The sequence below is a fragment of the Pygocentrus nattereri genome, chromosome 10 (assembly GCF_015220715.1).
Source record: "Pygocentrus nattereri isolate fPygNat1 chromosome 10, fPygNat1.pri, whole genome shotgun sequence".
Classification (NCBI taxonomy): domain Eukaryota; kingdom Metazoa; phylum Chordata; class Actinopteri; order Characiformes; family Serrasalmidae; genus Pygocentrus; species Pygocentrus nattereri.
The window spans coordinates 35,812,353-35,837,299 of record NC_051220.1 but is presented as its reverse complement, the minus strand read 5'-3'; the positions used below and the strand labels follow the sequence as shown (position 1 = coordinate 35,837,299).

Sequence of the window (24,947 nt, the reverse complement as noted above, 5' to 3'; positions counted from 1 at the left end):
TTCAGACACATTTACTTATGAATAATAAAAAAATATATTATTAAAAATAATATAAAGTCAAAATCATCAACACTGATGCAGTCCTGTACACATTAGCACAATTAGACACATTTGATATGTGAATAATAATAATTTAAATATGAATAATAATAATTATTCATATTTGGTATGAATAATAATTCTGATAATGATAATGCAATAACATGAAGTCAAAATTATGAACTTTAAATGGAGTCAAACTGGACAACCCTGATGAAAAGGGGCCTTTAGAAACCATCAGGATTAAACCTAATGGTTTCGTTTTCTCAATTGGGATTTGGCTGAAGGGTTTCCTGTAGAGACCACTAGTTTCCTGTAGAACACCTTTAAATCCCATTAGGAAGGTGAAAAAGTTTCTGTGGGGTTTTTCATTAGGGAAAGTGTTATTTTACTTTCACATGGAGTTTCACTTCTTTTCCCTTTTGATTTATTTATTATTTATGTATTTATTTCTGAAACGTCTGTTGAACAAAATCATGCTAAACAAGGGCTCATATCCCAGTTATTTCTACTTATTAGTTCTACTCATATTTCTGTAGTATTGTTCCCAGATCCATTTATGGCTTAGAATCCAACAGGCTGTTTTTGTTACTGTGCCTTTAAGACTGATAATGTAAATTATCTCTGTTCTGATTGGTTTCCCTGTATTGCCCTGCATTATAAAAGCCGGCCAGTCTAAAACGCTCCTTATAACTCTAGAATGACTGTTTGGTATTGGACTGCTGTATAGATGGGTGTATGTAACAGAGGTGGACGAAGTACACATCATGTACCTGAGTTAAAGTAAAGATACCCAAGTTAAAATATCACTCTAGTAAAAGTAGAAGTCCTTACTCTAGACCTCAACTTGAGTAAAAGTACAAAAGTATTTGCCTTTAAATGTACTTAAGTATCGAAAGTAAAAGTACTAAAAGAGTAATTATGACTAATGTCCTGTTATCATTTTTATAACCAGACTCACTTCATGAACTCATTTCAGGTGAAAGTCCTCCAGCGTCTCTCTTGGTAACCCAGTCTTTTAATAGAACATCATTAATTAGTGACGCTGACGTCTATTAAAATGATCAGAAGCACAAAACACTGAAGGTAAACAGTTTCCATCAGGGAGAACCGAGTGGCTCTGAAATCACTTTTTACACACAAGCAAAGTTTCAGTTTAAGATTACTTTATAAATTAGTTACAAGTTGAATAAAAACTGGCTTTAAACTCAGGATCACAAATAAGCTTCCTTTACTATGTTGATCTGTAGGCCTCTGTTCATAAACATAAACTAACCCAAACTAATTTACTATAAAATGAAAGTGTTTGTACGAATTCAGAAAAAAAGAAACATGTCAGTCATGACTGCATATGTGGACATATTTCTATATTGTTGAACTGCGTACTTGCACTGGGTTAGTATGACCAACAGGTCAAAACAAGCTCAGAACAAAGTGACCACTGTGTCCTGATTGGTGCTCTGGCTTTGCGCTTCTTTTGTTTTGACGTTATGTTTTTATACACACAAAAACCAAAAGGAACGACGGATTTCTCAAAATGTAGAGGAGTAAAAAGTCAGATATTTGACTTTGAAATGTAGTGGAGTGAAAGTAAAAAGTCGCCCAAAATGTAAAAACTTCAGTACAGATACACGAATAAAACGACTTAAGTACAGTAATGAATTACATTTACTTAGTTACCGTCCACCACTGGTATGTAAAGGTGTTGGTTTTTGTGAATGAGACATTTTGAAACTTGGTGTTTAGAGGAAAGTTTACTCCATGATATAGACCCTGTAAGTCAGTAGTTACCAACCCTGGTCCTGGTTCCAAACAAAATGTGCCACACCTGCTCCAGCTAATCAACCTCTGGGTCCCTGATCGGCTGGATCATTAGGCAAAGTAAGAAGACAGGGTTCAAACTCTGTAGGAAGGCAGATCTCCGGGAAGAGGTTTGGTAACCACTGCTGTAAGTTCTTACAAACTCTCCAGCACACTTGTTCTTTAATTCTAATATTTTCCCCATCACTGTTTATTTACAGAGAGCAGAGACAGCTCAGTGACCCTCTGAGGTAAGAAAACTTGGTAGGAAATTGTCCTGTGGTAAACAGAAAACCCCCAAACCTCCATGAAATATTGACCGTTTGTATTTCAGCTGACCAGATAAAAGACACAAATAAAAACAGAACTTTATTATTTACTGTAACTTTTTGTAATCTATGACCTTTTTCAAACGTATCTATTATTTACAAGTACTTTTTTCACAATAATCATAAAAGAATAAACAGTCACTATGAAAAGAATAGAAACAAGTAAACAAGCAAGCAAGCAAAGTTTATTTATATAGCACTTTTTTACAACAAGTGTTGTTACAGAGCAGCTTTACAGGAAAAAAAAAATCTGCATTACAGAAAGATAAGGTCCAAGCCCTGATAAGCAAGCCAGTGGCGACAGTGGCAAGAAAAAAACTTCCTAAGAAGAGAGGAACCAAGACTCAGAAGGGGAACCCATCCTCCTCTGGTCGATGCCGGATAGCAAACGCTGTTAGTATAAAGTATTATAGTACAAAGCGGGAAGAACAGGTGGGCAGTGGTTAATTTGATTAGTTTATTATGCAGCGGCAGCAGCAGCAACATCTGAGGGTGAGTATTGCACAGCATTGTACAGCAAGAAGCTCAATCGTGGTCAAGCCGGTCCAGAAGGCTGGTGAGCAGTGGGCAGCTGATCAAGGCAGAAGAGGCAACAGCATCAGATGCACAGGATGGGCAGCTGTTCAACTCCACAAAGAAAGGAAAAAACACACAGAGTCAGTTCTGTAATGAGTGACTGATCATAGATTACAGTGTTAACAGAGCCGCAGGGACTCCAGCAGGTCTAGATCTGACAGGGAAGACTAATTAACCAACGGCTCGACTACACAAGTAAGTTTTTAGCCTAGGCTTGAAAACAGAGGCTTGGTCTGAGTCCTGAACATTAACAGGAAGATTATTCCAGAGCTGGGGGGCTTTGTATGAGAAAGCTCTCCCCCCTGATGTAACTTTATTAATTCTAGGTACCAGTAGTGAGCAGCACCTTGTGATCTAAGTAGGCGTGATGGTTCATAGTAGGAGAGAAGGTCACTCAGGTACTGAGGGGCGAGTCTGTTTAGCGCTTTATAGGTCAGTAACAGAATTTTATAATCAATGCAAAATTTAACTGGTAACCAGTGCAGGGCTGATAAAACTGGGCTGATATGGTCCAACTTTCTGATTCTTGTGGCTGCAGCGTTCTGGACTAGCTGAAGCTTGTTAAGGCTTTTGCTGGGACAGCCAGACAGCAGGGCATTACAGTGATCCAGCCTTGAAGTAATAAATGCATGAACTAGTTTTTCTGCATCCTGTACAGATAATGCATTTCTTAATTCAGCAATATTGCGGAGATGCAGGAGGGCTGTTCTAGTGACGTTAGTTATATGTGCGTTGTAGAACAGATCAGGGTCCATCACGACACCAAGATTTTTTTTTACAGATGAGCTTGATGAAGTTCAAGTGTGAAGTTAGACAGTTTGTTTCTAGCTGCTTTTGGACCAAGAAGCAAGAAGACCTCTGTTTTATCTGAGTTAAGTAGGAGAAATTTACTCGACATTCTTTTATGTCTTTTACACAGTCCTCAATCTTACTAAGTTTAATTTTATCATCCAGTTCGCTTGATAGTGTGTCATTGGCATAGCAGTGGAAATTGTATGCCGTGTTTACTGACAATGGTGCCCAGTGGTAGCGCATATATTGTGAATAATACAGGTCCTAAAACAGAGCCTTGTGGAACACCACGGGTCACCTACCTGAGAAAGGACCTGAACCAGGAAAGAGCTATTCCTGTTACCCCCACAAGGTTTTCTAGTCTATCTAGTAAGATAGTGTGGTGTATTGTGTCAAGTGCTCCACTAAGATCGAGGAGGACTAGCAAAGACACATTTCCTTGGTCAGGGAATAATAAAAGATCATTTACTATTTTTACTAGTGCTGTCTCTGTACTATGATGTGGCCTAAAAAAAGACAAATATTGCTACTGCTTTTTCCAAGATCTTAGATATAAAGATAGGTCTATAATTTGATATTAGATAGGTCTATAATTTGATAGTTTGCAGGGATCGAGGTTAGTTTTCTTAATCAGCGGTCTAACTACTGCTAGTTTGAGTCTTTAGGATGTACCCAAGGCTAAGAGAGGAGTTTATTATTGACAGAATAGGCTTGGTTATTTCTGGCAAAATTTCTTTGAGTACACCTATAGGAATTGGATCTAACATACAAGTAGATTTTGCAGAAGAAACCATTTTAACCAGTTCATTTTCTTGAAGTGAGGTAAATGATTCCAGCCTCTCTGCAGTGATTATAATATTCTCAAGATTTAGACTGGCATTATAAGGCAGTGGGTTTGTGGAGTTTGTGTATTCTGAATTTTCTGCCTAATTTTATCACTAAAGGAATTCATAAATTCATTGGGATCACTGTTTTGTTCTCTGTTATTTTAGAAATTACGCTAAATAGTAATCTAGGATTATTCTTATTGTTTTCTATGAGAGAGGAGAGATAAGGTGAGCGTGTGCCCTTCTCTAGTCTACGGGGCTCTCTTTTGAGGCGGACTGGAACACTTCTAGTTTAGTCAGATGCCTTTTTTCAGTGTTCTATTGATTTTTATTAGTAACAGAGAACAGTTTTTCACATGAATCAAAAACTGACTACATTTAGTAGTCTTTTTTATCTTCTTTCTGAAAGCATTAGAATAATGCTGCTTACAACAAACCAGTACTGAAAACGAGCCTTTAAACTGGCAACACAGGATTACTGTACAGCATCACTTTATATCATCTCCAAAACCAGAAAATTACTATACCTACTACATTCATACTGTGCAGTTGTGTAGTTAGTGTTGTACGGGATAAAGTACTTCATCGTGACAATGTGTTCCATAGGTCCGGATGAGGCAACTTCATACATGTTCACATCTACAATCTGTCCAACAGATGGAGACTGAGAGCTTTCTTTGGTTCTCTAAGCCAAAAAGGTCATGTAGGCTCCCTGTTTCTCTTAAACAGGCTTTAACGGGCTAATGGATAACTACTGAAGAGACGTTCTGGGCTTCTGGCAGTGAGAAGAGTTGAGCAATGAGAACTTTTTGAACGAAGGACGATATCAAGATTCTCCAGTAAAGAGCAAACAGCCGTTTAAAGTAACAAAAACATTTACTGATCAAACTGAACACAGAGGATCTGAACTACAGTAGCGTAGTGAGGGTTCAGGCTATGTATCAAAATCTAGGATTTTTATGAGCACTTCACTACTGAGAATTGGAAAAGTCCAATTACCAAATTATTATATCTTAGCCTCTGTGGGCCAATAAACATGCTTGTTCCTAAATCTAGACTGCTGACTTGCTAGCTGAAAAACATTTAGTATGTTTGTAATTAACAGCCAGTAAATATTTAGTCTGCACTATAAAAGAAGGTATCAAAAAAAGCAGAATTCAGAAATCTGAGGTATCTGTATTGGTATCCATTTGAACAATGCCCAGCCCTAATAAGGGTTTAAGCCACTTCATCCCTTCTAACAGTTTCAGTTTAAGGCAAATGGTTGTGGTTTAAAAGATCACAATGCACATTTATGCATTCAAAATGATGTGGGATGTGCGTAAAAATGTGGCATTGTGAAAAAAATCCATGAAACTTTGCTATTCTATAAAAGGAGGTTTAACAATGGTCTCTGAAATGCAAACAATGGTTAAATCAACACATTCAGTGGCACAAATACACAAGATTCTCTCCTTGACATCCCCTTGAAATAATAATAATATTTACTGGAAACTGCAGTGAAACAGCAGCAAACGAAGGATTAAGGCACCAGAGGAATAAGACAGATGAACCATTGACAAGAACAGAAAGTAATGGCAGAGCTCTTTGGTTTCTAAAGATTGTTTCAAGCAGTCTTTTTCACCACGTGGATGAAGTAACAAGGAGCCTTTCCCTGGTTAGGCTTATACGGCTTGAAATCACCAAACACGTTCAGCTCACATTTTCCAATGAAGGCTTCCTTCAGGAGCTCCTTGAAGTTCTCCAGCCGGTGAGGGTAATATGACAAGCGGAATTTACTACAAAACAGGCAGGAAATTAGGAGATAGTAAGGTAAAACATGTACACTGAACATAATGCAAGACTACAGATCCCATACAAAACAGCTTTGACTCTGACAAATTATTCAAATATGCAAATTGGCAGTAAAAACATGACGTGGCTTCATATGAATGATGCAGTGCATCAGGAGATGTCTGATTCCATTGACTTACATATAAGAACAACAAAGTATGTTTTTTCTTACTCCTGTAATGTTACCATTTTAGAGAAAGGAGGCTTTCTTCCGACAACAGCGCTATGTTTTCGACATGTTACTGAGAGTTTGTTTCATCTAAGTGTCACCCATGTAGCTGAATGAAACAAGCAGAAATTCAGTTGCTAGCACATTTGTGTTTCTGAATAAAAGTAGTAATTATGACAAATATGGTCTGTATAGTGATTTTTTTTTTTTTTTTTATGGGAACATTTAGCTATTTTATGCGTGTGTGTATATGTGTATATGTATATATATATATATATATATATATATATATATATATATATGTGTGTGTGTGTGTGTGTGTGTGTGTGTGTGTGTGTGTATGTATGTCTGTATATGTATATATATGTATGTATATATGTGTGTGTGTGTGTGTAAATTCAAAAGTAGAAGTCAAAACCTATCAATGTACAAAGCAAAGTAAATGGATAGGTAATGTATTCATGTAATTAACTATTAATTATGTAATTACTTTGAATTAGTGCAACAATAATAATTCTAGGCATTTAAAGTTTAATGATCAGCCTTCAAATCTGACCAGACAATCTACAACTTTTGATAGAACCATTACTGACAATATACTGATGATAAAAGATAACATACAGTACCTAATCATGCCTTTATTGTTCATGTCCCCTAAAATGATACTTTGACCAACTATTCTTAGCATTTCCTTTAAACTCCTCTCTCCAGAATCATTCATAAGCCTCTATATCTATGGTGTAGCCTGCAGTACCTTGTCTCGGGTGGCCTCTGTACTCCCTCTGATTGTGGGATCTCCAGTGAGTAGTCCAGTGTGACCATGTGGGGCTTGTTGTTGACCCAAAGCACTGATGTGGAGATGTCCTGTTTCAAGTCACTCTGGAATACAAATACCAGCCAAATGTTTAAAAAAAAAAAAAAAAAAAAAAAACTTTTTCTTTTTGAAAACGAAGCATTGAAATCTCATAGTGGATTTGCATACACAAGGCAATGTACTATATACTATTTTCCGCTTTCATGAAGGCGCTAGACAGTTGGCTTCCCTTGAAATGCAAAGGAAATCACTGGGCTATTTCAACACTATTCAATATAGTTTTTTCTAGGGATCTTCAGTAAAGATAAATGGTTTAATATAGAACACAGATTGATGGAGAATGTGTTGTATATGGTTATATATAGAACCTTCTTAAAAAGGGTTCTATAGAGCACCAAAAAGCATTCCGCTATTGTTCAAGCTTGACATTATAACAACAGCAGAACCCTTTTTGAAGAACCTCAGAGACTCATTTGCATGCTTTAAGGGTTCTTAGCATGGTGACAGAGTTCTTCAGATTGATCAAGGATGTGTTGTATATGTTTCTATGCAGAAGCTTTTGGAAAATGCATCAGTATAGCACAAAAGTGGGTTCTTCTGTTGTTACAATGAGAACCTTGAACACTTTTCAAGAAGGTTCTATATGCAACCGTATACAACACATTCTCCATCAATCTGAAGAACCATTTCACCATGCTTTAGGCATGCAAAGGGCTCTTGGGAGTGATCATAATTCTATTTAGAACCATTTGTCTTTAATAAAGAACCCTGGAAGAACCATCTTTTTTGAGAGTGAATGCTATGAGGGAACTATCAGCCTGAGGCTATTGTAGATTTCACTGTACACAATTCGTGGAACTGTATTGGCTTCTTGTGTTACCAGTCATTACCAGTCAGGCTGAATAGGATTTCATCAGGACTGTCTTTTTGTCATGGACTTTAATCTTAGACTTGCATGAGCACGTCAGTATTGACATAAATGTTGGGAATAATCATTATCCACATGCACTAATGTCGCTCATATCCTTATGTGAAATGTTCTCTTCAGATTAGGAATCCACTTAATCTGTTAGTTTAGGCTAGTGGTCACCAACCCTCCTCCGACCCTCCTCCAACCCTTCCAACCTGCATCTAACATGCTTGCCTAACAATAAAGCACCTGATCCAGCCAATCAAGGATCCCTAAAGTAATGAATCTCAGATCTCTGAGAGAAGGGCTGGTGACCACTGGTTTGGGCTAAATAAGGAAAACCAGAACTTAAAGCTATGAGAGCAGACAGACTGAGATGCATTAATTAAAAGTGTTTACTTGGCTTTTCCATGTCTTTCGTGCAAATGCAAGGCTGTTTGTTGATCATATGGTTCTATATTCATTTGCCCATAGACTCTTATAAAATACATCTCCATAAATGGTTCTTGGCTTGCATGTTATGTGAAGAGACTATTTTTCTTCACACTCATCTCAAAAATGCTTTTTTTAAATGTACCATTAATTGAAAGGTTCTTTAGGGAACAAAATAGTCTTTTTATTGCATCATGCAACGAACCCTTTGTGGCACCATGGAGGCAAAATACATGTTGAAATTACTGAAAAGTACTGAAGGTTTATTGAATTATTTTCCACATTGCAGCACTGAAAAAGAACTTATCTTTCAATACAATCTGCAACTACAGTTACCAGTGAAACTTAACTTACTCTAAGTTGTGTTTATTATTATAAACCACATGTGTGAAGTTCAGCTTCCAGATGTGGTGGACCTATTGTTTCTCTGTTGCATGTGTACTAAACACCATGAAAAGCCAAGTAAACACACTTTAATGTATTTTAATGTATGTGTAATAATGTATTTCAGTCTGTCTGGCAACCTGACATTTTAACCTCATCAGTCGTAACATAAACTGGGGGTTGCCTGTTGTTTTTCCTCTCCCTGAGGCTTTGCTTCTGTTCTTTGGTCTATTTCGCTTGGCTACTTTCACTAGGATGTTCTGGTCTTTTGATACAGTGTTTGTAGTGCTATTATTTACAGTAGGTTGTTGTGTTTCTGCTCATACAAATATCTTGTTTCTGCATGAACAGAACCTGTTTAAACCTGTCTTCAGACGGGCGAGTTCACAGACAGACAGGAAACAATTTGAGAAGCACAGATTTTAATCTTTACTGCTTAAGAAGAGCTTGCACATCTGTGTAAACATTGTTTCTTGTTTTTACACGGTTACTGTTAGAACTGTTACTTCAATTCCTGGAAATGTAAAGTTATATGAAAAATGTAACTCAAGTAGTGAGGAGATGTTTAGCTTGTGTGTAAAACTGATAGGTAATGGCAAAGCTGATAAAGGGTAACATTCGGAGGTTAAAAACAGGGTTTATACTTTTTATTTAATTACTCATTCTTTTTTGGATGTTATTGTTTACCACTCAGTGTTCTGTGTGCTCACAAGATATTGACCCTTATTCATCAGATTGTGTGGGATCAAATCTGATCATAAAATGAGCACAAGCAAATTACACTGACCGTTTAGTTATTCATCATTCATCTGTGGCGTCTCTCCAAGATCAAACTCACGTCTGGTGGGAGTGTGGGTAATACTTGAACAGCCTGATGAAATTGCTTGATTTGCGGTTAACCAAACAAAACTGTCTTCTATAATACCAATAATAAGAGAAAAAATGGAAAATAACAATCGTACTAATCATTTCTGCAAATGGCAAACCAGTACAAAAGTGGATGTACTCATTTTACATGGACATAAAACTCACATGCTGCATATATTTCATGTTCCATGTTCAGTAGGTAGAGCAGTGCACTCCCTGCTCAACCTCAAACTCCGCCCACGAGCATAGTCCTTGGCTCACGAGCCACGGAATGCATGCTTAATGTAAATTTTATGCAAGGCACTGGCATGCTGGCACTTGTTTTCACGGACTGCTGATTCGTTGTTTTTGAATCATTTACAAAAGCTCACTCTACTCAACAATCTGATGGAAATTCACATCCCAAATTATGCCCATGCATAGAGAACCTCTTACTGTAGATGTTACCATGACAACAAGCATCACAGGAGTCCAGTCAGAGTGAGACGAGCAGCATTAAGTTTTCACCTGGCGTGTTTGTGTTTTTCATTACATTCAGCTACTTCACGTGTGCTTATGAATGAAGGCGAGAGGAAGACGTCATGCTCTGAGACACAAACTCCCAACACCGTCTTTTAAAGCAGCCTCTGCTCTGCCACGTTGAAAGTTATAAACTTTCACTATGATGTGACGCGCATGCAGAACGTACTCAAACTTTGCGATTGGGAATATAATCAGATACAGATGTTTACACGGTTATTATTTTATTATTCCATTTAACAGATTATTCACAGGATTACCCGCCTCGTTCAATCGGATAGAAACTGTATTCCAAAAGGCCTCAATCGGACGGGTCTATTCAGACAGAGGTGTTATCATGAACGTATTCTGTTCCAATTGAGCTGTTACTCTGATTATAAATGGATTATCATCCTGCAGGTAAACGTGGCTAGTGTGTGCAGGTTTTAGCCAAATACATTAAATGATGAGGGTTTGATTTTAAAAAGCATACCTGGTAATAAATGTTCTTCCCTTGTGGAGCTAGGCCGGTCTCGAGGATGTAGTCATAGTTACGGTGATCGATGATGAGGATTCCTCCAGGTTTCACCATGCTGGCGATGTTTTGCAGGGCCAGCTTCTGATCACTCTGGTCCCCTAGGAGAGAATCAATCCGTAAATCAGTGCATCCAGAACTGAAGCCTTCATAAGCTTCATATTCTTACCTTTAAAATCAGGTAGATGAGCAAATGAGTTCCCCAGGCAGATAACCGCATCAAATCCATCTCCCGGCTTCTGAACATCATCTGCTAGCGTAAGCCAGTTGGCCTCTTCGATTACTGTGAGGATGATGGTACAACCACAGAGTAACAGTTAGTTACATTGTTATGTGCCAGTGACATCACAGCTTTCTTAAATCAGGAGCTCCTCCTTACCCCACTGGTCAAAAGCTGCCTCTTTCCTCCTTTCCCATCTCTCCTTGAGAGCGTACTTCAGCATCTTATCACTGGCATCCACACTAACCATCTTGAATCCTTCCTGTACCAACATGATAGAATCCACCCTGCAAAAAGAAGACGGTTAACTGCCAAGGGTCCCAATTACTGTGATTATTAATTCCATAATCGTGAATTTTCTCCCGCATTTTAGTTACGGCTTAGCTACAGACTCCAGCTACACTTTTAAAAAAGATGGTTCTTTAGAATAGGGATTGGTTCTGTTTAGAACCATGAGTTCTATGTAGAACCGTTTCATGCTTAAATTGTTCTTTGCGCAAGGAAATGATTCTTCAGATTGATGGAGAATGTGCTGTAAATGGTGCTATATAGAACCTGTTTGAAAATGGTTCTATTTAGCACAAGAAAAGGTTCTTCTATTGTCACACACTTTAAAAAGATGGTTCTTCAAGGGTTCTTCAGTAAAGGTATTATATAGACCCATGAATACAAAGAGCCCTTAGCATAATTAAAGTGTACTTCAGACTCAAAGGGTTCTTCTATTGCTACAGGCTTGACATCATAACATTAGAACCCTTTTTGGTCCTATATAGAACTGTTTTCAAAAAGGTTCTATATAGAGGATATGCTATGAATGGTTCTATCCATCTGAAGATCCCTTTCTCAAATGCCAAGAAACATTTAATCATGCAGAGGGTTCTTTGAGTGTTCTTGGTTCTATATAGAAATATTTTCTTTACTAAAGAACCCTTGAAGAAGCACCTTTTTTACGAGTGAATGATGTCAAGCTTGTCACAACAGAAGACCCCTTTATGGTGCTTTTTAGAAACATGTACAACACATTTTACATCAATGTCAGGAAACATTTCACCATGCCAACAACCATTTAAATATGAAATGGTTCCATATAGAACTCAGGGTTGTGCTGAGTGAAGGGGAGAGGGACAATTAGGCTCTTGGATCAAGTTTAATCAGGTAAGGACAGACCTAGTGTCCACACACTGGTGTTATCCAAGTCATGGGACCACGTTTACAGTATTACTCGCTGATGAGAGCAGGCCAAGTCTTCCCCCAGTACAGTGTTCGAAAGTCATATTGGAACACTCTGAATACAATTTGGTCATATTCAAAAGTTTGATCACCCCCCGGTCAAATGACACATTTTACATTTACGGCATTTGGCTGACGCTCTTATCCAGAGCGACTTACAGTTTGATCATTTTTTACACAGGTAGGCGATGGTGGTGTTAGGAGTCTTGCCCAAGGACTCTTATTGGTATAGTATAGGGCGTTTACCCTGGTGGGGATTGAACCCCAGTCTACAGCGTAGAAGGCAGAGGTGTTACCCACTATACTACCCAACCACATTTTGTTGATTCTGTAGTTCACGTTTTAACATACTTTGCAGCTAAAACACTTAAATCTGTCACTTTTCTACCATTTTAATTAATTATTTCATTATTCATTTTCTATTAAGATAAAATATAAAATGTGCAGGAGTGGGTTCTCAGTAGAGGATGTGTTCACTTATTTTCATGTAGGGAAAAATGTCACTTAACCGGGGGTGCACAAACTTTTGCATACAACTGTATGTCTTGTTTATTACTTTCCCATCTAAAGTTTATCACTTCATATCTATCAAGATGGTTGTAGCAACCAGCAGTAATGATCAGAGAAGAGTTTTGTTGCAAAAACACATTATAGACCACTTTCCAGGAATGTTTTCTTCATATCTGGGGTTATTGAGAGTGGCTTTTACACATTCAACATAATATTAATGACATTTTATGAGTAATATCACCTTTAGTAGACTCGTCTTCCATTGTATGTCAGTTATTGTACTTTCTGAAAACTCATTATATGCAAAATCGTTACACATGGATACAACATTTTTAAAGAAACCCTTCAAATGATCCCAGTAGTTCATAACTTGAATAAAGCAAGTAAACATATTCAAACATTATTGGGACAAACACTAGTAACTCTTCATGTTGGTTAGTAAGCAGTGTTTTATTTTGGTCAGTATTTTGCTGCATGTCCCTCTGTTTGTATGACAGCTTCAGCCTTCTAGGCATGGAGGGCTTGACTGACGTTCACTCAGGCCTGGAGGATCTTCTCTTCTGGATGGCCAGAGCGCAGCAGGCTTGCAACACCTCTTGTCTCATTCTAGCTGTAGTGTAGTTGCATCTTCTTCTCAGACATTTTCTTATCTATATTCTTCACAGATTAATTCAACTCAATATTTACAAGCAATATCTTTCAGAATGTTAATGACATTTCGAGTCAGGTGGATTTCCAGGAGCAGCTCTGGTTTGGCGATCTCTGATTTGAACACATGCATTTGGATTAGTGACTTGTATTTGAAGTAAAATTGGGAGTTTCTAGTCAGATTTTGTTCAGCTGGACACAGTATTGTTATAAAAATAATGTGCTTTTGAAGGAAGGTGTTGAATGACAATGTAATAATTATACATAACTAAATCAAATAATTCTAAGAAACAAACAATGATAGACGTGTCCCAAGACTACCTTTGAGCACACAAGTCATAAGTACAAGATGGTCGCTGTGTTTTTCACATGTCCAGTCAGACAACACTGGGAATCATTCCTAAGCACTTGCAGGGCTACATTAATCACTCATTTCTGTCTGACTTGAGGTCAAACTGCATAGCCCCCATCGGCCCTGAGGGAATATGGTCTGACCACAATGAAAGATTCCTGACCACAGACAACTTGCCCTCTATCAGGATCCTTTGGGACATTAAATTCTATATTTATATAGAAATTCTAGAACATTACTGATAACTGAGATGACCATGATCATTATGTTACTATTTTCACCTTGTAACTATTTAATAAAGTACTGTAATAACTCAAAAATAAGGGTGCTAATAAACAAAATCTCTCTTTACTAAGGGAAAGAAAAATTGCTCTGTGCCCAAGATAATCTTCTGAATATTCATCCTGTGGCTATATTGTAGGTATTCATCAGCGCACTGACCCAAACATTTCAACTAGAAACCCTTAAACTTGGAGAGCATTGATGGTGTTGAGATGAATCTGTTATATGAACAAAATACTTGATCTGCAATAATATCGCAACATATTGTTATTGTCTATACAGGTCACACAAATCATGATGACATGAACAGCTCAATACTGGTTTGGTTGTTTATTTTTGTTATTAGCTACTATCACAATAGCCACTATTCTTCCTGGGGTCCAGTAGACATACTATACATTACAAAATAGTGCAATAACACTATTTTAAGGGGAATTCACTATTGCAATAACACTATTTTGAAGGAGCGTTCCACCCATCTTTCAAAATTCATGAAGTCACTCAGAATGCTTTGATGTGAAATGCTCCACTTGAGAAACTTGACGAGTCAGGGTTCACAGTGGTGGTGATGGGAACCAGATGTCTGAAGCATTTCATGCCTCTAAAAGCTTTGACACACAAAGTTATTACTACTATTTTACCAAAATTTTACATACTTACAGCCAGAAGACACATGTAGGTACACTGCTTTTTTTGCATAGTAAATTAAGGTTGTAGACATCACATGCCCTGATTTCTATCACCACCACTGTAAAAAACACAAGTTGGTAAGTTTCTCTACAATGAACCACTTCTTATTAAACCACTCTGAGCAACTTTGTTTACACCTCAATGATTGAAGGATCTGCGATGGACTGGCAACCTGTCCAGGGTGCATCCTGCCTTCCGCCTGATGACAGCTGTGATAGGCTCCAGCAGGAGACGACCCAGAAGGAGAAGAGGCTTAGAAGATGCGTGTGTGAGATTGAATGATGTACAAAATTTGAAAAACAGGTGGAATTCCCCTTTTAGTAGTAGTAGCAGCATCAACACAAAAAGGGATCATGGTTGCAGAATGTGCTGCAGAGGCATTCTGTGAGCCAGCACTGCCTCAGGAGCAGCTGCTGCATGTGAGTGAACAGAAGCAGTGGAAGCTATTCTTAGTCCTGGTTAGTGGGTGAGTGTAATGCCGGCGAAGAGCGAAGAGTTCAGTGGGTTAGAGTGAAGGAAAGACTTTAAAGAACCCATAACACTGCAGCAGCACTTAAATTAATTAGATTAAATTAAGAGACCCTTATTAGTCCCACAACGGGGAAGTTTCACCTCCGCATTTGACCCGTCCGTGAAGTGAAACACCACATACTCCCTAGTGAGCACACATACACTAGGGGGCAGTGAGCACACTTGCCCGGAGTGGTGGGCAGCCCAATCCGTAGCGCCTGGGGAGCAGTTGGGGGTTAGGTGTCTTGCTCAAGGACACCTCAGTCACGTACTGTCAGCTCTGGATCGAACCGGTCACGAGGCTGATTCCCTAACCTCCAGCACATGACGGCCCCGGACAACATTCCTCATGGCATCTTCCGCTGCAGTTGTGAGCTGAAGTTATGAACTTTAAACTCGTTTTTCAGCTCCTCCAGATATGTTAATAATGCAAGGCATGTAAAGCTAGTTCAGTTTTTCATGCAAACTTTTTTTCATGATTTTTAAAATTTATTTATTTAAATATAACATACATGAACTTTATCAATAATTGCTTTTTCTGGCTATAAGCTTGATGTAGAATCACAAAAATTATTATTTCATTTTTACCTACAAATCAAACATTGTAAGGTTTACACGTATGATTGTGTGTGTGTGTGTGTGTGTATGAGTGATGGTAGGAATGCATGTTTTATTTGATTTATTTTGTTATTTTTATATTTATTTATTTTATCTTATTCTCTACATATGAATGTCTGATACTGTGCACTGTGAGCTCCTGTAACCAAAACCAAATTCCTTGTATTTGTAGCATACCTGGCCAATAAAGCTTGATTCTGATTCTGATTCTGATTCTGATCAGGCGTAGGTAGTGTTAGAAGTCCTGCCCAAGGACTCTTATTGGTATAGTGCAAGGTGATTGTCCAAGCAGGCAGGCCTTACCAAGCCAAGGGACTGCCAGGGTTTTATTACACACTTCTATAACCCAAGAAAAGCTCCAAAAGTCTGCATTGAAGTCCCTGTAGTTAAGAAGTAATAAGCCTTAGTATGTAATAATCCAGGAATGTTAAGCAGTTAAGGTATATTTTAGAAGACAAGGATTCCACAATAGGGGAACCGAACCATCTGCCATTTAGCTCAAAGCCCGACCCAAACAAGATCTATTCTGATGATATTATCTAGAGCGTAAGCAAAACTCTGAACCCAAATTGTTTGGCTTTGGTGGAGTTTTGAGCCCCAGTTATTTGGCATGGAATGACCTGAGCGTATGAGCGTGCCCTGCTTTCAGCTGTCAAATCCAGTGATATATGACTAACGTAGTTTCCTATACCCTCTGCTTCTGAAAGACTGTAGCTAACTAACACTAAAGAACTCTTCTTGTTCTAACACTAATGGAGCTATTTTATAAACCATTTAACCCTGATGTAGGTTTAATGGACACTCATTAACCAGATAATTGTTGTTGGCCACTGTAATAGCAGAATGCGAGATACTCAACTGCTCACAAAGAGCCATAACAGTGAGACTGAAAGGCTGAGTGAGGAATTTTGTAGCTAAATGAGGGCATAATTCTTTACACATATTCATTGAGTTATAAGAGTAATGCCTAAATCTTGCTAAGACTGTCAACATGCTAATTTTGGTTTCTTTGATGAAACAATGCTGGTGCAAGGCAGCCAGAAGGCCAAAATATACGCCTGTAGTTCCACTAAGGAACTTGTGTTAACACTCTTAGGGTTGGGCTCAGGACTAGGGTTGATCCCTTCCTGGGAATCCAGCCCTTGAGCTTAAAGTACCCCCAAGGTCTATTACAGTAAACTGATTATGTAATACTCACGGAACTTGTCTAGTCTGACGGGATTATGTAACATAGACGTAAGATAATAATCTACCCAGTGTCTCAATATTACAAAATTACGGAGAGACTGAGGCAGGGCACAGAACAGACGGCCTTTACCCGTCACTGTCAGTGAACTATTCACTCAGATCGCTTCAACTGTCTCAAATGTACTGGTTAAGCCTGGCTTAGTCTACATGTTATGGAGATCATTTGTCCACTTTTACTGTTTGGCTAACCACGGCGACAGCTTTCAGCACAGTCTGTAGCGAGTAGATCGCTCATTTCCAGCCTCGTTTCTGGAGTAAAGTTACACCTGCACTGCACAGTTTACTGTTTTTCCTGCTCTTTTCTGCTCTGACTGACCTCAGTCAACCCATAAGCTCGTCAAAAAGCCCTTCGTGATGATGAAACGGCAGGTTTACAGCAGGGTAAACACTAAAGTACGATTAGAGCAGGTAAATATTACAAGGTTAGAGCATGTAAATAATACCATACTGTTAAAGGGCCCGTCTCCTACATTTTTCTTCTGTTTCACTTTTATTGCTGAGGTTCACTTACGACGGTTGTGTAGGTTTACATACAAAAACACGCGTAATTCATATTTTGACTTTTCCACGCTCTCTTTTTCCATCCGTGTTACACAGGCTGTGTGTATTGCTGTTCTTTTAAGACTTGTAGGTAAATGAGCTGTGTTTTGATTGGCTGACTGGTATTGCGCCCCATTTGATAAGCAGTCTGGCCGAAACACTTCTTATAACTTCAGGCAGCGATACACTGCTATAGCTAAATAGGTTTCATAGATTTCTGTTAATATGTTGGCTTTTGTGATATCAAATAAAATTAAAATAAGAGAATTATAGCAGTTGAACTTTAAAATCAGAGCCTTACAGCAGGTAAACAGTAAATTATGTGTTGTAGCAGGTAAGCGCTAAAATAGTAGCGTTGAACTAACAGTAAAATATGAATATTAAAGCAAGTAAACATTAAAATAACACTAAGATATGAGTCTTAAAGCAGGTAAACGCTAAAATAAGTGTTAACGTTAAAATAGAGGCTTAAAGCAAGTTAACACAAAAATAAGAGGGTGGAATAAAGACACTGAAACAGGTGTATGACGGCAGATAAGGACTGAAGCAGGTGTAGGAAGGCAGGTAAACAGTGGGCTGTGCAGTGCAGAGGTGGGGGGCAGTGAAGCTCCTGCTGAGGGGACAGGAATGTGTGGGTTGGGGTCCTACCCTGTGCCGCAGGCCACATCCAGCGCACTGACACAGCTGTGCTGTCTGAGCAGAGCGACCAGCCAGCTCCGGTACTCCTCCGTCCTCTTCCTGGTGTTACCGATATAAAGCTGCCACACTTTAGCCGCTTTGCCGTCCGCGTACTGGTCCGGCAGGCCCACCGCGGCCACGCCGAGCGATCGGGTCCGGTACACGCTGTCCACCATGCTCAGTCAGAGGCGCGCGTGTGTGTAAGCGTGTGTATGTACTGGTGTCCTGCGGTGTCCAGGCTGGTCTGGTCCACTCCTCACTCCTCACTCCTCTGCCCTGGTAGTTTTCCGCCGGCTCTTCCACGCGGCTCCCTGTGCTGTTATTTATGGCGCAGCGATAAAGACCCAGGAACTTTCAGCCAATCAAATACGAGAATTCCCTCACGCCCGCGTTTTGATTGGCTAAGAGTTCGGTGACGTTTCCTTGTGTTTGTGAGTGTGAGTGTTTCATCAGACTCCCAGGCAGCCGCAGGCTGTGCTTGCAGTGCCTACAAATAAGAAAAGATCATCCTTTATTAGACTAATAAATTATGATCTTATCTTATTCGTAGGCACTGAGTGGTTATTAGAAACTAATATTTCACAATATGGATAGAAAAAAAGCCAATTTCGCGTGTTGTGGTAGTAAAACCAACATAGTGTTCTGTGTTTTTAACTAATTTAGTTAAAAAATACTTTTACTCCACAGGATCTCTAAACAGTTCCTCAAGCATCACACCTTTACTGCATGAAACAGTTATGAAGACGCTTTCTTTACTGCTGCTTTTCGACTTTTCGCATCAAATGCTTCAGAGCCTGGTTCTTATCACCACTGTTGTGAACAATGGTAAATGATGGTAAACACATTAAGTCTTTAAGCTTCTCTGGAATGAAGCATTTCACATCAAGGACTTTAAGGGACTCTTTTTAGGTCTTCTTTAATTATGGGGAATTTTTTTTTTAATCTGTGGAGTTCCCAATTAAAATGTATTTAAAAGGCTAATATAAAGAAACGTAGAAAATCTAAATTCCTTGCTTCTGTGGAAGTAGAGTTTGTTGGGGCTTGTAAACTTTGCGAAATTTTCAAAACTTATTCACCCACACAATCCAAATGCATCACTGTTGTTGGAAGAAAACCTCGTATCTCTAAAATGACAACTTTACAGGAGAAGGAAAAAAACATACTTAACTTTTAATGTAAGTCAGTGGAACCAGACTTTTGTCCAAGTCATTTTGGACCGTTTCTTTTGGTCCATTCATCATGATTTTCACACACAGTATAAAGAGCAACAGGCATTTTTACATTATGTCAAAAACTGAAAAAAATGGAGATACTACATTTTGTTCCAACAGCAGCGATATAACATGGAAATCAATCTGCAAAAACAGACCATTTGGAATTTGTTTTTGTGATGTCACAAAAACATCCGATGTATCTGCTTCTTCAGCCTTTCAGCAGTTTAGCCCCTCCCATTCACACTGACGTTCTAAGGAGTGTTTCATCTCTGAGTGCTTTCTGAATGTGGCATAATACAGGGCAGCCAATCAGAACAGAGATCACTTACATATTTTAGTCTTGCACAGTATCCAAAGGATGAAGGGAAGAATTAGTTCTTCTGCAAACAGTGGGCCTCATTCACCAACCGAGGATACATTTCTTCTTGAAACCCACTCACGCAGTTTCCACGAGGATTCTGACATGCGCCAATGTTTTCTCATTTGTGTCAGTGTTAGCTACTCTTACTTAGAAAAGGGCAACATTTAAAATCAGATTTAATAACCATGTTATTACAAGACGGCCGTGAGCCTACTGTAATTATCACGTTTAGCTTGTAATCTTGAGGAGATCACTGTCCGTCACAAAGGTGTGTTGTGATGAATACATCAGATTAAACTATATTTAGATCAGTGAGCATGTGTCTTGTGATAACAACCGTCGTGTGCTGTGGTTGAGTTTGCACAGTTGAACTGGTGGAACTCGTCCATGCTGGCAGATCCACCCACATTATGCTGCAACTGGAGCGCCGTCACCTCCTCCCTTCTGATTGGTGCATTCCTCTCTTGAAGGAAGGTGTGGTTGAAGAACTGTTCTGTGAGGTGAGGCAGGTGGCAGCCAGACCAAGGGGGCACAGAGTGACGCTGTCCTATCAGTACCCAATGTTTGCCCTGTTAGTTTACTCACATTGAGAGGAAGCACCACCTCGAAGGCACAGTTTGGTCAGTGAACGTGCAGTTTTTCCAGCAAGGACCGTAGAATTCATCATTTTTGTCCTTTCTTGAAATTTTGGTTCTTTAATGGAACCTTCTTTAAATAAAAAAATAATTATAAAAAAATTTAAATGTAAAAAAAAAAAAAGGGTAAGTTCACCAATTCTTCAAAATTTCTCTATAAATAAATCGTCCAGATGTAAACATTCATGATTTAATGTGAAATTATTTATTGTAGAGAAGCTTACTGACTCCGATTTCTTTACTGTGGTTACAGGAACCAGGGGTCACGAGGTCTACAACACAAATATAGCCATTGTATTTACTATACACAACCACCAGTGAATCTGCAGTGAGTCTAAGTGATTATATATAATGTTGATGATGGTAAAATTGTGGTAAATCTGAAAAAAAAAATCATTTAAGGTACTTGAGGTTAAAACAAAAATAAACAATGAATCAGGCATGAGGCAGTGCATTCACAACCCTTTAAAGCACTAACTTTCTGGGATGTAGCATTAAACTGTTCAGACGCCTGGTTCCTATCACCACCACTGTGAACAATTCTGACTTGGTAAGTTTCTCTAAAATGGAGCTTTTCATATCAAAGCTCTCTGAACGACTTTGCTTCTTCACTGTTTAATTATGCTAATTATACTTATGCACCATTTAAGAATGCTTACAGCTATTTGCTGCTCATTCACACAACAATACATCATAAGCAATAATTAATTGGTCAGTTTTTCCTCAATGTTTTCTCAGATTTACTGCCTCAGAGGCAGCTTAGCCTTTCTGATTTTTTGCCACGTCATTTGCTGCTGGCTCCTCATCTGGTTGAATCATTATGAGATCAGTCGAGGTGACTAGGCATGTTTTATCATGACTGGATTAGAGCCTATTCAGTATTGCTCTGAAGGGCACGGCTACTGCTGTTATTAAGCCTTATGGCAGTTTATGTCAGGTCATGCTGAATTGAAAGAACTTGTTCCTCTTCGTATTCGTCAAGCCTCTGAAAGAGTCCGATATGATAGAGTCTTTTGATAGAGAGCGATATCTGAGTAGTATAAGTAGAGTTTTTGGACTGTAGCACACACACAAAACACAGAGCTGGCTTTGCCCTCGACTTGCATTCCTGCTCAGTAATCTGCTTCTTCCCCTTCACTCCTGCTGCCTTGCGACCTCAATGACCCCAACAAGAGCACAACACCTCCAAGACACAAAGTCTGACCACATATGACTCTGCGCACAGCCAGTGGTCACAAGAACTCTGCTGGAAGGGCAGTGGCAATCACAACGTTGTTGTTTAGTGTATTCTTTCTCAAATCAAAAGTCAGAGGATAAGTGCTCTATGTAGCTTGCAAAGAGAAGAGTCTGCATTGTGAATAAATCACTTCACTTTAATAGATCTGTGTATATAAAATACAGATGCTACAAAAGAGAACACACTTCTCGCATCTTTTCTTGTTGTCATGAACCCCAAATAACAGATAAATATAACAGAGCTGATACACTGTCAACGGTAAATTTGATGGAGAAAAGTATTGGTATCATATTTAGTTGTAAGTAAAAGTTATAAACTGGAATTATTTATCACTTTATTTATAATTTTGTCATTTATTGAGTGCATCAAAAGTAGCGTTTCTGTCTTTTGTCTCCTAATTTGGTCCTTATCTCCACTGACTTTTCATATAATCAGCAGATCCAGCACAAGCGAATGCAACAAAGCAGATAAACCTTCTTGGCTTTAAAACGAAAATCTGACCAACTATAACAGCTTGTGTTAATCTGTTAATCTGAAAGCTAAGGCCTATTTCAAATCGCCATGTTTTTGTTTTCTTGGTTTTTTTGTCTTTTTTGAATTAACTGCAAAGGCCTGTAAGGTCCACAGTTAAAATCTTCACTTTTATAAATGCATAACTACATACAGTACATCGGAGTTACTCAACAATTTTAATATTTACTGGATAATTTATGGTTGTTACTGAATAACTTGTGGTTACTAAACAATGTTTGGTAGTTACTGAAAACTTTATTGTATTTACTGAATAATTTATGGTATTTATTGAATATTTTCAGTAGATTATATATTAATTATGGTATTTAATAAAATACTGTGGCTATGTCATTATTTATAATAGTTTTTGAAAAAGTATTAGCGTTACTGAATTATGTATGGTAGTTATTAAATATCTTACAGCACTTACTGCATAATTTATGGTAGTTATTGAATATTGTACAGTAGATACTGAATAATTTATTGAAAATATATGGTATTTACTATCCAAAAAATATATATACAGTAGTTACTGATGAAATTTGTGTGAGTTAGTGAAAATGTATGGTTGTCACTGAATAATTTATTGTATTTATGAAATAAAATATTGTGGTTACTGAAAATCACAAGATAGTTACCAAATAATTGGTAATTGGTAAAGTTGTTGCTGCAGAATATGTTGTAGGTATTAACATTTAATGAGAGTTCTGGATTAATTTATTGTAGTTACTGAATAATGAATACTAGTTACTGAATAATTTATGGTAATTACTGAATAATTGTCCCTCCCATCGACCCACCACCAATGGGAGGGGCAGTAGTAGGGGTTCGGTGCATTGTGGATCGGGCAGTGTCCGAAGGCGTGGGCCTTGGCGTTCTGATCCTCGGTTGCTGAAACTGGCTTTTGAAACTTGGAACGTTACCTCACTGGCGGGGAAGGAGCCTGAGTTGGTGCGCGAGGTTGAGAGATACCGGCTAGATATAGTCGGGCTCACCTCAACACACAGCTTGGGCTCTGGGTCAAATCCCCTTGAGAGGGGCTGGACTTTATTCTTTTCTGGAGTTGCCCATGGTGAGAGGCGGCGGGCAGGTGTGGGCTTTCTCATAGCCCCTCGACTCAGTGCCTGTATGTTGGGGTTTTCTCCGGTGGACGAGAGGGTAGCTTCCCTACGCCTTCGGGTTGGGGAACGGGTCCTGACTGTTGTCTGTGCTTATGCACCGAACAGCAGTTCAGAGTACCCAGCCTTCTTAGAGTCCTTGGGAAGGGTGCTTGAAAGTGCTCCTCCTGGAGACTCTATTGTCCTACTGGGGGACTTCAATGCTCACGTGGGCAATGACAGTGAGACCTGGAGGGGTGTGATTGGGAGGAATGGCCTCTCTGATCTGAACCCGAGTGGTGTTCAGTTTTTGGACTTCTGCGCAAACCACAGTTTGTCCATCACGAACACCATGTTTGAACACAAGGATGTCCATAAGTGCACATGGCACCAGGACACCCTAGGCCGCAGTTCAATGATTGACTTTGTAGTCGTGTCATCGGACTTGCGGCCATGTGTTTTGGACACTCGGGTCAAGAGAGGAGCTGAGCTGTCAACTGATCACCACCTGGTGGTGAGTTGGATCAGGTGGTGGGGGAAGATGCCGGTCAGACCAGGCAAGCCCAAACGTATAGTGAGGGTTTGCTGGGAACGTCTAGCAGAAGAACCTGTCAGATTGATCTTCAACTCACACCTCCGTCAGAACTTTGACCAGATATCGGGGGAGGTGGGGGACATTGACTCAGAATGGGCCATGTTCCGTTCCTCCATTGCTGAAGCGGCTGACTGTAGCTGTGGCCGTAAGGTAGTTGGTGTCTGTCGGGGCGGTAATCCTCGAACCCGGTGGTGGACACCCCAGGTGAGAGATGCCGTCAAGCTGAAGAAGGAGTCCTACCGGGCATGGTTGGCCTGTGGGACACCAGAGGCAGCTGGCAGGTATCGACAGGCCAAGCGATCTGCGGCTTCAGTTGTCGCCAAGGCAAAAACCCGTGTATGGGAGGAGTTTGGTGAGGCCTTGGAAAGTGACTTTAAGTCGGCTCCGAAAAGATTCTGGCAAACCGTCAGGCGACTCAGAAGGGGAAAGCAGTGTGCCACTAGCACTGTATATAGTGGAGATGGTGTGCTGCTGACTTCGACTGAAGACGTCATTGGGCAGTGGAAGGAATACTTTGAGGACCTTCTCAATCCCACCGACACGTTCTCCAGTGAGGAGGCTGAGTCTGGGGACATGGGAATAGGCTTGTCCATTACTGAGGCCGAAGTCGCTAAGGTAGTTAAGAAGCTCCTTGGTGGCAAGGCTACAGGGGTGGATGAGATCCGCCCTGAGTTCCTCAAGGCTCTGGATGTTGTGGGGCTGTCTTGGCTGACACGCCTTTTCAACATTGCGTGGACATCTGGGGCCACTGGATTGGCAGACTGGGGTGGTGGTGCCTCTTTTTAAAAAAGGGGACCGGAGGGTGTGTTCCAACTACAGGGGAATCACACTCCTCAGCCTCCCTGGCAAGGTCTATGCAGGGTACTTGAGAAGAGAGTCCGGCTTATAGTCGAACCTCGGATCCAGGAGGAACAGTGCGGGTTCCGCCCTGGTCGTGGAACACTGGACCAACTCTTCACCCTCT

The 24,947-nt window shown here is 39.5% G+C and overlaps 1 protein-coding gene across 1 annotated transcript; it reads right to left on the bottom strand.

Moving 5' to 3' along the window:
* Positions 1–4,803: 4,803 nt before the first annotated feature.
* On the bottom strand, positions 4,804–18,651 carry gnmt (glycine N-methyltransferase). The gene is made up of 6 exons (XM_017690742.2): positions 18,302–18,651; positions 11,185–11,312; positions 10,975–11,088; positions 10,764–10,906; positions 7,120–7,244; positions 4,804–6,141 (listed from the first exon to the last, which is right to left on the bottom strand). The coding sequence occupies exons 1-6, from the start codon at positions 18,505–18,507 to the stop codon at positions 5,970–5,972; spliced, it is 888 nt and encodes a 295-aa protein (XP_017546231.1). The 5' UTR covers positions 18,508–18,651; the 3' UTR covers positions 4,804–5,969.
* Between the last annotated feature and the right edge of the window lie 6,296 nt (positions 18,652–24,947).